General features: G+C 41.6%; 6 protein-coding genes across 6 annotated transcripts; 3 read left to right on the top strand and 3 right to left on the bottom strand. All coding sequences in view use genetic code 12, as the record gives it.

Moving 5' to 3' along the window:
• Positions 1 to 31: 31 nt before the first annotated feature.
• On the top strand, positions 32 to 1,261 carry FOB63_001840 (uncharacterized protein; the record flags this gene model as incomplete). The annotated part of the gene is made up of 1 exon (XM_002618029.1): positions 32 to 1,261. The coding sequence occupies one exon, from the start codon at positions 32 to 34 to the stop codon at positions 1,259 to 1,261; it is 1,230 nt and encodes a 409-aa protein (XP_002618075.1).
• FOB63_001839 (uncharacterized protein) lies at positions 1,239 to 5,781 on the bottom strand (the record flags this gene model as incomplete). Its single annotated transcript, XM_002618030.2, has 2 exons — positions 1,239 to 4,100; positions 4,195 to 5,781. 2 exons carry the CDS (start codon positions 5,779 to 5,781, stop codon positions 1,239 to 1,241), a joined length of 4,449 nt encoding a protein of 1,482 aa, XP_002618076.2.
• Positions 5,782 to 6,168: 387 nt separating this feature from the next.
• HCR1 (translation initiation factor eIF3 subunit j) lies at positions 6,169 to 6,984 on the bottom strand (the record flags this gene model as incomplete). Its single annotated transcript, XM_002618032.2, has 1 exon — positions 6,169 to 6,984. One exon carries the CDS (start codon positions 6,982 to 6,984, stop codon positions 6,169 to 6,171), a length of 816 nt encoding a protein of 271 aa, XP_002618078.1.
• Positions 6,985 to 7,987: 1,003 nt separating this feature from the next.
• Positions 7,988 to 9,391, top strand: CTM1 (cytochrome c lysine N-methyltransferase; the record flags this gene model as incomplete). The annotated part of the gene is made up of 1 exon (XM_002618033.2): positions 7,988 to 9,391. The coding sequence occupies one exon, from the start codon at positions 7,988 to 7,990 to the stop codon at positions 9,389 to 9,391; it is 1,404 nt and encodes a 467-aa protein (XP_002618079.2).
• Positions 9,392 to 9,597: 206 nt separating this feature from the next.
• On the top strand, positions 9,598 to 9,909 carry TRX1 (thioredoxin; the record flags this gene model as incomplete). Its single annotated transcript, XM_002618034.1, has 1 exon — positions 9,598 to 9,909. The coding sequence occupies one exon, from the start codon at positions 9,598 to 9,600 to the stop codon at positions 9,907 to 9,909; it is 312 nt and encodes a 103-aa protein (XP_002618080.1).
• A 135-nt stretch (positions 9,910 to 10,044) lies between these two features.
• Positions 10,045 to 12,567, bottom strand: PTP3 (tyrosine protein phosphatase; the record flags this gene model as incomplete). Its single annotated transcript, XM_002618035.2, has 1 exon — positions 10,045 to 12,567. The coding sequence occupies one exon, from the start codon at positions 12,565 to 12,567 to the stop codon at positions 10,045 to 10,047; it is 2,523 nt and encodes an 840-aa protein (XP_002618081.1).
• Positions 12,568 to 13,365: the final 798 nt, after the last annotated feature.

The raw sequence follows: 13,365 nt of genomic DNA, 5'->3' as shown, positions 1-13,365 counted from the left end.
TTAGGATAGATTTACATGAGAATCGTCACTAATGATAAGGATCTGGAGCACACTAAAACAACAGCCCGGATATAGGCCTATTTTCAAATCCTTCAAATGCTACCTAAGTTTCACAAACAGGAGACAGCAGGACGTTTTTAATGACGTTTTCATTACAAATATCATCAAATCAAGCAAAACTGCCTCGGATGCTGAGTATGTTCGGTGTACAGTGTACGATTCGAAAGGTGATATAGTGATACATGGGAAGGATATAAGGAAGCTGGAATTCATGAAAAAGTACAGTTTAGCCCCGCGGGACTTGCGTAAGATGGTCAGGTCTCATACAAACGCATCTACTAAAGGAGTACACGTGGATTTTGTTCCTCTGCTTCTGACAAGAAAGGATTGCATTCTACTAAACTTATTGAACATAAGGGCGCTAATAAAGTGTGACGAATTAGTTGTTTTTGAGAATTCTTCCAGTCTGGGACTGGGAGTTCGGTTCAATGAATCTCATTCTCACGGCTCTTTTCTCAAAGAGGTGAGCACACGATTAAGAGCTAATCACCCGGATGCGCTGGGTTTGCCCTATGAATTCAGGGCTTTGGAAGCGATACTAGTTGACGTGACTGCTAACCTCAATACAGAGATGGCCGTACACAAAACGGTACTCAAGAATGTATTGAGCAGCCTAGATAAATCTATCGAAAGAACCAAGCTAAGGTATCTTCTTATCCAATCTAAAAAACTAGCACAATTTCATCAAAAGGCAAAACTTATCGAAGAATTGTTTGATGATCTACTTGACCAAGATGAGACCCTTAATGAACTTTATTTGACGGAAAACAAAAATGGCAAGAAGAGAGTATCATTCAATCATCAAGAAATAGAATTACTTCTTGAATCATACTATACTACTATAGGGGAGATTGTCCAGACAGTTGAAAATTTAATGGGACAGATAAAGACATCAGAAGAAATCATCAAGTTCGTGTTAGATGCAAACAGGAATGAATTGATGTTACTTGGTTTACGCTTCTCCATCGGTGTACTATCTATGGGCGTTATCATTTACGTGGCTGCATTATATGGTATGAACTTGGAGAATTTCATTGAGGAAACAGACGGTGGATTCGAGGCCGTGGCTATTATTGCTGTTGTCATGACTGCCATTTTGTTCGTGTTTTGTCGCAAGCAAATTGATAAAGTACAGAGGATCACAATGAGTGACGAAGCCAGAAAGAACGGCCTGGTGTTCAAGTTGCATCATGTAAGGTGATGTTGATGTCAATAGGTTTTAGAAAATTGGTACTCGGACTTTTCGGCATTGTAAGCTGTCGTTCTTGGCGAACTGGGGAACTCAAGGGTGACGAACGTGGCGTGGTTCCTGTTCGAAATGGTCTTAATTCGAAAGCGTCTGTACTAAGCAAAGGAGGACCTTGGCTGGCATTTGACATCTTCCGTGGGGTCAGGGGATTCTTTTTGGACTCATTCTTTTCGCATACAAGTTCATTGTTGGGTGCACTATCCGTCACAATTTCTGGTGTCTTCTTGATGATACCGAGATTTTTTCTTTGTTGTTCCTGGCGTTCGAGATACTTTCTTTCGCTTAAAACCAATGCTTGCATAAGCTTGAGGCGAACAGACAGCTGTAATAAATCGCCAAATAACACGTTGTACTTTTCAATTGGAGGAATGAATCCGGATGAGTTTTTCGCAACAGATGGTCTCATGAATAAATGAAGCAAAGGAACGCTTCCCACGACATCCATACGGTTGCAATTTACTGCAATGGATTGTAATTTTTCTCTATCGTCTGAAGTAGATACTGGCCCATGAATATCATCTGTTAAACCGAACTCATCGAATACGTAGATGTCAAGAACTTTGGAAAAATGGTGCAATATGAAAAGAAGCGAACTCAAGTTGCTCCGTGGAATTGCTGAAAGGATACGAATAGTTTCGGCTTCTTGAGATTCAATATCCGATCCTTGTGTCGAATAATTAGCCATAAGAGAGTCATAAACCGTGGATGGAATGACCGAGTCTCCAATTTCTAAGCACCAATTCTTCAAGATATTGACAATCATGGAAACGCTTTTCGTTTTAAACCTGTCAATAATCATCTGAATTATCTCAGACTCAACATTATTGACCGACAGAACACTCACTTCCGAAGTCGGTTGGAACGCTTGAATATCAATGATAATTTCATTTTTCATCAACCAATACATTTGGTGATCAAGGGGCGCTAACCATAGTTTCTTGAGTTCAGTAAAATCAGATGAAGCGTCTTCAATCACTTTAACAACTTCGTAAAGAAACTTTGGAACGGAACGAAGGGTCAACAAGCCAGTACTCCCGCTAGATAAAGTCGCTTGAAGTGGTATGTCTTTGAAAAGATTGAATTCTAAATTAATATTTTGGAAGTTGGTATTTAGATGTCCCATAAAGTGTTTTTGAGCCATAAGTTCTGGCGAAATATTAGACGGAAAATAAATACCACAGCTAAAGTCGGATACCATGCTTTCAAAGTCTCGAGTGTAAAATTCAGGTTTGTTGATTTCTGTTTTGAATCTTTGGGAGAAGACTCGGGCTTGCTCTGAAAAGTTCAGTGAATGGACGTGTAATATTTCCAGTAGCTTTGTCAAAGAATTGTAGATAATTTTGATTTTCAGTTTCTCGAAACTTTCTAAGTACTGAGTGCCATTGATGAGCTCGACATCGAGAAGATGTTTCGCTTTTTCAAGTTCTTGATACTGCTCATTGTAACTTACCTCCACTGCCTTTATGGCATCTTCTGAATACTTGGGCTTCATTAAGGATGTTTTCATTGACTTAAACATACCGTTGAAACGTCTCGAAGTTGTCAGTGCCATCTCATTAACATCTTCGATGGTCAAAGCTTTGAGTTTCAGGGAGGGCAGAAGTGGGTCAGACGACTTATAAACCCCACGACCTAAGGAATGCAAAAAATCGTCAGACCATTCATACCATTTGCCTTCGCAAGCAAATTTCTTTGCAAAGAAGCCGGTGCCAACTATAATCTTCAAGTCGATGAGACCTTGGCCAAACTTCTCTAAGTTTAAACGAGAAGGATTGAATCCAATTGCCTTCCCCTTAAGAAGATATTCACAAAGTTGGTCACTACTGAAAATCTCATTTCTGTATCCCGGTAAAGGGATTGTTCTTCGAGTAATGGGAATTGCATCCACGAGCCTTAAGAAGTAATCTGAAAAGCTAGACAAATCATTAAAGCTTAGAACATTCCCAACTGAGAGAGGGAAGTTGAAAGTATGCGCTTGTGAAGGTTTACCAGCCTGTGTGGCTTTTTCGTCCCTAGTTTGCTTCGGACTATGAATTGGCGTCACTTCTTGCTCGTTATCCAGTTTTTCAACTTTAGAAACATCTTTGGATCTTTTCGCATCCGCCTCTTGTGCTGAAAACTCTGAAGTTCGTTTAATGGAATCAAATTCGATCTTCTTCTGCTCCACTGTCTGATAAGATGCCTGGTAATCGAGAAGTAATTCGTTGATCAGATTTAAGCACTTGTTTATCTGCGGTTCATGTTGTTTTATGAATACAGTGAGTTGCTCCAAAACGGAACGATCTATGTCTGAAGCTAAGGCTTGATATTCTTGCAGCTCAGAAGTAGCTCTCTGGACATATTGCAGAAAAAGATACGATATGTTAACATCCGAAGAATCCTTCTTCCGAGAATCGTGTGGTTGCTTTCTTCGAACACTATGATATCCGCTTTCTGGTGAAAACGAGTTTTGTGCAAGCGTTGCCAAATACTCGCCATTGGAATGATATAGTTTCATGTAGTTGAAGACTAATTTGCGAAGTTTATGCAATTGCGAGAGAGATCGGTGCAGTTGAACACCAAGGTTCTGGATTCCTGACTCATAGTCTGGAGACCAATACAAATTGGCAAACTTGGACATCCTATCTGGCTGATATACCTGAATCAGGTTCTCCAAGATCAACAAAAATGATTCACGTGACCGCACGCGGTATGCAAATGCTATGGATCTATATACACTATAAATACATTTAAAGACTGGCATGGAATATGTTTCTGTTTGCCATCTCGTCTTCAATATCTCTTTCAAAGCCTTTCTTCAATTTGCGAACCAAATTGATATCAAGCGAAACACCCATCCTAATCCATGAAACTTTTCTGTAAGTAGTTATCACCTCTTGTGGTACGTGATGTGAAGATTGCGAAAAGCCAAAAGCTTTATTCATGTTAGATATGGCACCACTTTTAACAAGCTGTTGTTTGTGTTGCAATGTTGTTTCTTCCCAGTTCCTAATTTCTTCTTCATCAAGCCTTTCCCAAGGTGGCTTAATTTTGCAGCCCTCTGATTGGAGAAACAAAGTGCTAGCCTCCAAATCAATCAAATGTGTCTGAGTAAGCCTCTTCATGATTCGATAGTTCTCTGGGAAATCCACTTTAGGAATGACGAATGGTAGCTTATAAATAGGATTTTTCAGCTTATGTGTTTGTTCTTCATGGGCTGCAGTTGCAATTTTAGTCGGCAATTTTAGCATTTGGACAGCGTCATGATGTATCAAACATCGAATCACTTCATTGAGATGAATTAAATCAAGATCCTCATCGTTCTGGCATAATATCTGTATTAGCTTCCCGAAGACTTCTGCAGGAACCAAACCAATATTATCTTTCAATCTGATGTATATGGACAATGCATGTGATGCTTTGTTCTTGATATTGGGGTTGGAAGACACCGCATTAATGATGTTTTTCAAAGTGATACCATCCACTGCGATGCCATTTAGTAGACTATCCACAGATTTTAAGAAAGCATGATCGTCGGCGACGTTAGAAATTGTATGGTAGATCACTTTTTCGGCAATTCTGGCATCCTGTCTCCAATGAGGGCGATGGAGGTCATTCTCAATAAAGTCTATTACTTCGCGGGAATGTGTTGAAGTTTGCGCAAAGTCCTCTATAATTCGTATGCATAGATTATCCAGTATGGGCAAACTGATGGAAGAAATCTTGTTAAGAAAAATCTCTTTCAAGAAAATGTTGTCGATACAGTCGTATACCCTATTCCAAGTTGAAAGATTAATGTCTAAATCCAAACGTTTAGCCAAGGTCAAATAGTTCATGACTGCTTTGTAAGTACTTGTCAAGGATCTGCGGTTCGAATGCTTCCGACATATCTTCAACAACTGATTTATCGTATCGATGTTTGGCTTGTGTCCGTCTCTGGTCATCACGAGAATAAGCTCCCGTGCAAACGAGTTTTGGAACTTGTCATAACCAAAAAACTTGATAAGGTAGTTGTAGGTATCCACCGACCGGTACTCTTTAAATTGGCTATTTTCCAAGTGGTGAGTGTAGAGGAGAATTTCAGGTACAATACCACTTGTTAAAGAGGAGGAGTTCTTATAAAGCATCTTCAGATGCGTAAGAAAATAAATATACTCTCTGAAACTTTCTTTTGTAAGAGGAGACGGAAACGGTGGAACTTCATGAAACCAAAAGCGAGGTACATTAGGATATCGGGAAGCATTATAGGCCGCTTCCTGTTCTTCCAAGACATTGGCTAAAACGTTTGGATCACTTACCATATCTGGCGATTTCAAGTGAGCTGGCGTTAGCTCCACCAAAAAGTCCAACATTTTGTTGAACAAAAACCGCTCGCTTAAAAAGTTGTTGAAAACGTCCACTCGATCTTTGCTTTTCTTGGAATGTAAGTTGGCCTCCGCCTTGGGAGCATTATATCGTAATCGGTCATTATCAAAAATCTTCAACTGCGGCATATCTAGAGGTTCAAGAAATTTTTGAAATCTCTTTCGCTGAAACCCTCGGAGATGTGGACGTAGCTTATCGAGTTGGTTTTGGGGCACTCGATCTCGTATGGGAGGAAAAGTTTCTTTTCCTCTTGGAGCGCCTGTTGTGGTTGGTATCGGAAGGCATTTCGGCTTCGGCAGTCGACTATTATGGACAACACGGGTCACTCTGGTGAGAGCATCTCTTAAAGTGCTCATCACTGAGACATCTGTGGTTCTGAAATTTTCGTTCGCATTTAATACCCCAGACATAAAATCGCGACTTGTAGGCCCTGAGGAATCAGCCATGGAAAATGCTTGCTTATACTGCGGTTTGTTTGATATATATACCATTATAAACACTTATGATTCTATAATTTACATAAAGTCGTCATCGCCAAAGTCGTCGTAGTTTGCGTCCATATCATCGTAGACGTCCTTCTTGAAAGCTGTGTTGTTAACATTGGTCTTCACCAATGGTTTTGCCTTCTTCTTACCTGCACCTCCTGTGGCAGTGCCACCACTCTTTTGCAATCTAGCTTGTCTTTCTTGTCTTTCCTTGTCCTTAAGTGTGACATTCAAAGTAGAAATGACTTTTCTAACATTTTCCACGCTCAAAGGTTGAACAAGATCTCTGATCAAATCAATAGCCAAGGAAGAGGAGTAGTTCATCAAAGAATCTTCGGCTAACCCGCTCAAGATTGGGCCTAAAGTCTTTCTCAACTTTTCGAACTCTTGCTTGTTTGTTGGCTGAAACAATGGGTGTTCAGTCAAGGGTGTATCTTTGTTGAAACCCGAGCTCTTTTTCACTGGGATAGTCAACTTCTCCCTTGGATGAGCATTCACGTCATCAGCAACGCCCAAACCTCCAAACAAGTCAGCAGCATTGTTCAAGTCAGCTTCCAACTCGGCTTGTCTCAACAACTCTTTTCTTGTTTCCTCATCAACCATGTCAATTTCCATAAGTTTTGGGGCACCTGACTTTGCCGCCAACTTCTTAGCTTTGGCCTCCTCTTGCTTTTTCTTCAACTCGGCCTTTTTCTTCTCTTCCTCAGCTTTCTTCTTCTTAGCCTCTGCTTCTTCATCAACGTCCCACGAGTCCATTAAGGGCTCATCTTCAACTTCTTCTTCCCAAGAGTTGGCAGCTGGTTTGCTGCTTGTAGGAATATCAAAATCTTCGTCGTCCCAAGACATAATTACAGTTGCAAAACTATAGAATACGGATAGTAATCCTTTAGCAAAATATTTTTTTTCTGTAACCTTCTTTGGTGCACGGGTGTCCACCTTCGGAATTATTCAAGTTGTTAGGAAATAGACCATAGAATATCGAAAAGAATTAACTTCGCCAGCAGATTTAGTGAATAGATCTCTTTCCCCGACATGCTTCAAATGTATTCTATATTAGCTTTAAATTTCGATCTCGTAGGAGAAAAGGAGAAAAGGTTTCTTCTCATGGTTTGCAGTTTTCTGGAAACTATGCATGCGTAGGAGGAAAATCGCATTTTCTTCAGAGAGACTCAGACCAAGCTCGTCAAAAGTCGGCGCGTCATGTCATTTTAACAAAGTAAACAAAATACCGCAGGCTGTCATATTAAAGCCTGCAGTGTCTAAAGCCAAAAGATAAATTCTTTTTGCGAACATTACTTTGTAAGTTGATCAGAGTCGATAATTCCCAACCAACACTCATTATTGGCATCGTAGGCATTTGATACAGTCAAATTAATTTTGAAGCAAATGTAACTTACGCAATTTAGCTTTTTGATGAAACTAAACGATCAGTTAGCTTCGCTACAATGTGTGAACTACATCACTTGCTCTCCTGTGCAGGCCTACGTCACTGTTAAATACACTTATCTTCTAAGCAATATGCTGGTTGACGCATTTAGAGTAACAAATGACGACAATTGTGGCGCAATTGCTACATGGCGGACAGAGCATTCCGCTTTTGATAAGAAAAGGAGCCACATAGATGGACGGACCGAGTATAACAGATGGGAACAACAATGCGCTAGATTAAGGTTGAATGAAATTCAATGTCCCCTTCCCCTATCTTTTGGGAGCACACACAACCATGACATTACGACATTGCGTTATTTTCTTTCAATTTTTGGGTACTTGTCTCTCTTGGGCAAGTTTAGGTGTGCACATATGGGTTGATTTCCATAATTTCAAATCGCAGACACAGTAATTGTCCACTATGGCCATGGATAATACACGTCCATTTTTAGACTGGGCAACCAAGTCGGGTGTCTGGATGGATCCAGATTTCGAAGTTTCCTCTAGTCAATATGGAGGTTTGGGGATATTTGCCATGAAGGATCGTGAAGAAGATGCAGTCATACTTCGTATTCCTCACACATGCACGTTTGACATGGATAATTTGCTTGCGTTATCTAAAAATATCGGTTCCGAGGCAAGTGAACTTACTGGCCCAGTCTTCCGTGCAGTTCTAAGTTGTGGAGACTTGGATACTGAGACGAGTATCTTGCGAAACTACATATGGGGATTCACCATTGTTCAATCAATTTGTGTAAAGTTGGGAAAACAGCTCCAGGCGTTGGAAAAAATCAAACCGTATCTTCAGATTCTTCAGACAACACCTGTGTTGAATGTTGATGATCTGCATGATGCGCAAGATCAACTTGTGCAAGCACTAGTGTTGGAGAAGCGGCGTGTGCGCAAAACGTACGAGGAAATATGTGAACGCATTTCCGGGTTTGAATTCCCGTTTGAACTTGCATTCCAGCTTCATCAGGCAGTAAAGTCCCGCGTGCTCGAGATCCCTCATGCAATAGACGATGGAGAAGATTTTGAGACTAATGTCACGCTTGTACCAGTATTGGATTTTGCTAATCACCAGAAAAATAACAATGCAGTTTTCGACGTGGATAGAAGTTCAGGCGACGTACTACTTCGCTTAGTACAACCAGTGCGCGCATTGCAAGAAGTATGCATCAGCTACTCACCCCAACAGGAGAAAAATATTTTTTTGCGAACGTACGGATTCATGCCTGCGGGGGAGGGAAGTTACGAGTGGCGGATTCCGTCCTTTGACCAGATTTGGAAGTCGGCCACCAACGGCACCACGCACACAAATTACACTGCATTAGCCAAATGGCTCCAAGTGAAACCACAGTTGCTAATACACTTTGACGCAGCTGACAGCGCCTTTTTGGATCCACAAGAATTTCAACTCCCGATTCTTCTCTTACCTGGCTTGGAGTACTATGCAGAATGGAGTAAAGAACTTGACGACATGAAAGAAGATGTACCTGATGGAATGGATATTGCTGATTTTGTGCTGCAGTTGACGTTCCAGGAAGATAAGGCAGATATAGTGATAGCAGGTGAAACAGCATATGGTGCCACATGCAATGGAGCATACGTCAACTTACCCAACATATTGGAACAGGCGGGCGTCAATTCCGAAGAAGATTACAACATACTTGTTCAACAAAGCCTAAAGTTGGTAAAAGATGCTGTTATCGAAACTATTGCCACCGATGACAAATACATGAAAGAGAGTGACAACGCCGCACTTATATCCTACTTTTGTCAGAAAAAGAAAATGCTTACGCAAATTGCCGATAAGTGTGACTAGAGAGTTTAAAAACCTAAGTAATCAGGTCTGGCTGATTAATTGTACATTTGTCATCATGTGCAGGTTGATGCTTTGTCTAGTTCGACATGCTTAGGTAATGAGCGCGCGACTCTCATTTTTTGCTCTATAAATACTGCTCCACAGTTCCTCCATCTGCGAACAATAGTTTTTTCTCGAACTATACACTATCATACACAAGAAAAATAATGGTTGCCACTGTTGCCTCTAAGGAAGAATTTCAATCTGCTTTGCAGCACTCCGGTTTGGTCGTTGTCGACTTTTTCGCCACCTGGTGCGGTCCTTGTAAGATGATTGCTCCATTGTTGGACAAGTTCTCCAACGAATACTCGAGTGCCAAGTTCATTAAGGTCGACGTCGATGAGTTGAGCGAAGTCGCCCAAGAATACGAAGTGTCGTCAATGCCAACCATCCTTTTCTTCAAGGACGGCAAGGTTGTCGAAAAGGTTGTTGGTGCTAACCCAGCTGCCTTGAAGCAAGCTTTGGGTAACCACGCTTAAGTACTTTTATAGATTAATGAGAAAGGTGTGGATTATGGCTTAGAATTTCCGAGACGTATTGTCAATATATTTAGTAGGAAGGTTATGTTAGTGTGTGCCTTTGCTACCATATGCAATCAAACCCATATGTGTATATTAAACTTTTTCTAAAAATTCCGTAACTATACCAAGTTTACAGAGATCCGGATTATCCTTACCGTGAATAACATAGTGGACAAGAGCATCGTAAATCAAACAGTATTGGCGCATTGTCTGCACCATCAGTATTCTCTGCTGACGAAGATTGTTGACAACTTCATACACTGGATCGCGAGGAAGATCACAATTGTTATCGTTGAATTCCAAAAGGGAGATTAACGAATCCACAGCGCAAAAAACGCCTGTTCGGCCACACCCTGCCGAGCAATGAGTGAGTGTGGGGAATTCTGATTTTAGGGACGCATGTGACATGACATGTTGCTTCAAAGAAACAATAGAAAGGAGATCCTTGACATCAACATGAGCACTCATATCCTCCCACTTGTCCAAATGAATCTGCAATACGTTATGTTTGGCTTTACCATTAATGGAAACTTCAAAGGAACGCACTGAAAAGTTACCACACAGCTCCTGCTTTACTGCCTCCACGACTAATGCATCGCGACCAGAATAATACTTTCCTGGTACCCAGTATTTTGAACATTTTTGAATTCCGTTTTCAAACTCCTTAGTAAGGGATACGATAAGGAGACATTTTTGATCGACAATGCACTTCCAAAAATCACCGATTGTTTCATTTAAAGGGCCCTGAGTAGCAATAAACTGCATATCCTCCAACTCCAGTTCCCCCATATGCTTCCCCGAGGAGATGAATGAAGCAATGTTGGGTAATGGTTTTAAGTACGATGCATTAATGTAATCGCAGTCCAGCTGCGTCGCATTATCGTACTCAAACGATCTAAGGTGAACTCTCGAGTGATTGAACAAAAAAATATCTTTGTATCTATTCTTGTGACCATAGTCAAGACCACAGCTGATCTCCGGTCGGGATTCGTGAGTTCCATCTGGGGTTAAAAAACTGTCCAGTGCTCCTAAGGTCAAAACGCTATTAAGCCTCAACTTTTCACTTTTCTCAAGTTTGTTGAAATCAGCTCGAACACGATTATCGTTGGTTACTGCATCCGTGAGCCATGGAGGCAAACGAGCGAGTTCTTCATCAGCCACACGTGACACAGAAAGCAAATTCTCAACTGATGAATGCTCAGAAATATTGTCAAAAACTTCCTCATTGTGTCTAATGTTGAATTTTTTTTGTGGCAAGTTGTGTGGAAGCACAAAATTACACACATTAGGAGTAGATGCACTATTGAGAGCGGAAACGGATTTGGATCGACCTTGAGGTGGCATTTGAATCTTCTCTATCCTCGAGGTATCAATTTGGTTGAGATTGGAGAAATTGCCAGGCACGGCCGGACTCTGTAGAGAATTGATCGACAAAGTAGAAATATCAATCATCTCCTCCTTGCCACATGAAATCAAATTAGGATACTCCTTCGAAAAGAAATCAAATGATTCATCCATAAGGTAGATTGGTGGTGCCGACGTCGCTTCCCAGCAGGAGCAATCGATCAATTTTTTGCACATGTGATAGATATTGGAAGACACGTTTGAATTGTCATAAACAAAAATTGGTGGAAGTCCATGGCGGCCCTTCGTTGGTTCATCGAACGTAATGTTTTGTGAATGATTTACTTCGTTGCAATGCAAGTAATTTTGAAAAATGAGCTTTTCATATGTGGGTAATGAGTTGATGCACCGTTGCAAGTTGAAATTCGACCGCTTCAACAATGTCAGTGGCAAACACACATTTAAAGAGCCCTTGATATGTCCTCTAGCATAGTCGGCAAAAGGCCTAATATCTATGACCAAAATATCAGGCAAATGTGTGAGCGGGCTGACAGATGCTTGTGTAATGACATTTGCCATTTCAGCAGCACGTCTGTATGAGATCGTTGTCGCAAGAGAGCGAATAGAGTCCCGCATATCTTCAGCCACGGGCTGGTAAAAGGACCTTTTCGCTTGTTCTATTTTGATGTTTTCAATATATGATGACAGTGGAGTTGACATTAATGTGGGTAGCGTGCTTTGCTTTTTCAACTGTGGTAATTGCATTTTTGAAGTCTCAGTGGGGACTGGTTTTCGGTTGAATGGGAAATGAGCATCCAAAGCCGAATGTGGCGCACGAGCCAATGGATCCTCTGTCTTTAAAGGTTCCGTTGACTTGAGTGAACCTAGACTAAATGAGGAGGCGGTGCGGTTGGAGAGCATGGGCTTCGAGGAGGAAAGTTTACGCATAGGTTTCGGCGACTCAGTTGCTCCAACATCTTCGACTAGAGTGTCAGTCGAAAGGAAATGCGAGGAGTGAGAAGGTAGCGGACCTTCTACAAACGTTGCGTCTGAGTTGACAGAGCTGACAGAATTGGCGCCAACGCGAAGCTGAGATGGTTTTTTCGGCGAAAGAAATGTGGACGCAGGCCCCAGATGAAGCGGAGGTTGCAAGGCAAAGTAATCAGAGCCCTCGGTCACATGTGGTGAAGCAGTATCAGCAGAGGAATATTCTGAAGACCGCATGCCTCCGGAAGGGGGAAACTTGAAGTTGGAACAGTAAGAACCACTCATGATGGCAAGTTTTCGAGGCTATGCCAGTGTGTAGCAAAGAAAGCAAAGGCGGCTAAACCAAGGCTAGGCCAAGACACAAACTGACCAAAAAGCAATGGGAAAAAGGAGAAACGTCAAAGAGAAGAACAGGTTCTAGACGGATATCGGTAGCAAGCGTAAGTTCTTGAAACGGATTCAACCAACACTGGAGCGAAAAATGATATGGGAAAAGCCTCTTGGGAAACGCAAAGACAGCAAGGCAGTAATGATGTCACCAGTGAGAAAAGTCAAGGACAATGGAAAAAGAGCCAGAATGGAGCTAGAGACACTAAAAAAGTATCCAGACTGTGAAAAGTTCTCCCGCACACTCGTAGGTAGAAGATGGACAAGTAAAACAGCTGTGGTGTTTAGAAATCCTGAGATAAAAAAATTAAAACGTCATGTTCGCTCGCAGACGCCCTGCACTGGGCACTATGACATAATGTGCATAGTGCGGGACTCCTGGTCTAGACCAGATGCGCGCCGTTCCTACACTTGTGGTTCCTTCCATCTCCTTTATCTTCCGAATGGAGATGCAATTCCAACGGGGTTAAGGATACTTCTCCTTCGCCTTCCGGCAACTTTCCAACAGTTCCGGGATTCCGAGTTTGTTTTTCTGTGTCTATTTTTATCTTGATTGTTGAGTCGTGGCTTGTGTTCTCAGTCCTATTTATTGTATGTCTATTGTTATTTTTTCCGTTTGGTAATGTGGCAAATATAACCGCCAACCACGCTTTCCGCGGCCTTGAAGGTTTAGCCACACGGGGCTCATAGTACACA

The sequence above is a fragment of the Clavispora lusitaniae genome (assembly GCF_014636115.1).
Source record: "Clavispora lusitaniae strain FDAARGOS_655 chromosome Unknown tig00000038_pilon, whole genome shotgun sequence".
Lineage (NCBI taxonomy): Eukaryota > Fungi > Ascomycota > Pichiomycetes > Serinales > Metschnikowiaceae > Clavispora > Clavispora lusitaniae.
The sequence above is the reverse complement of the archived record's forward strand: the minus strand, read 5'-3'. Positions and strand labels throughout refer to the sequence as shown.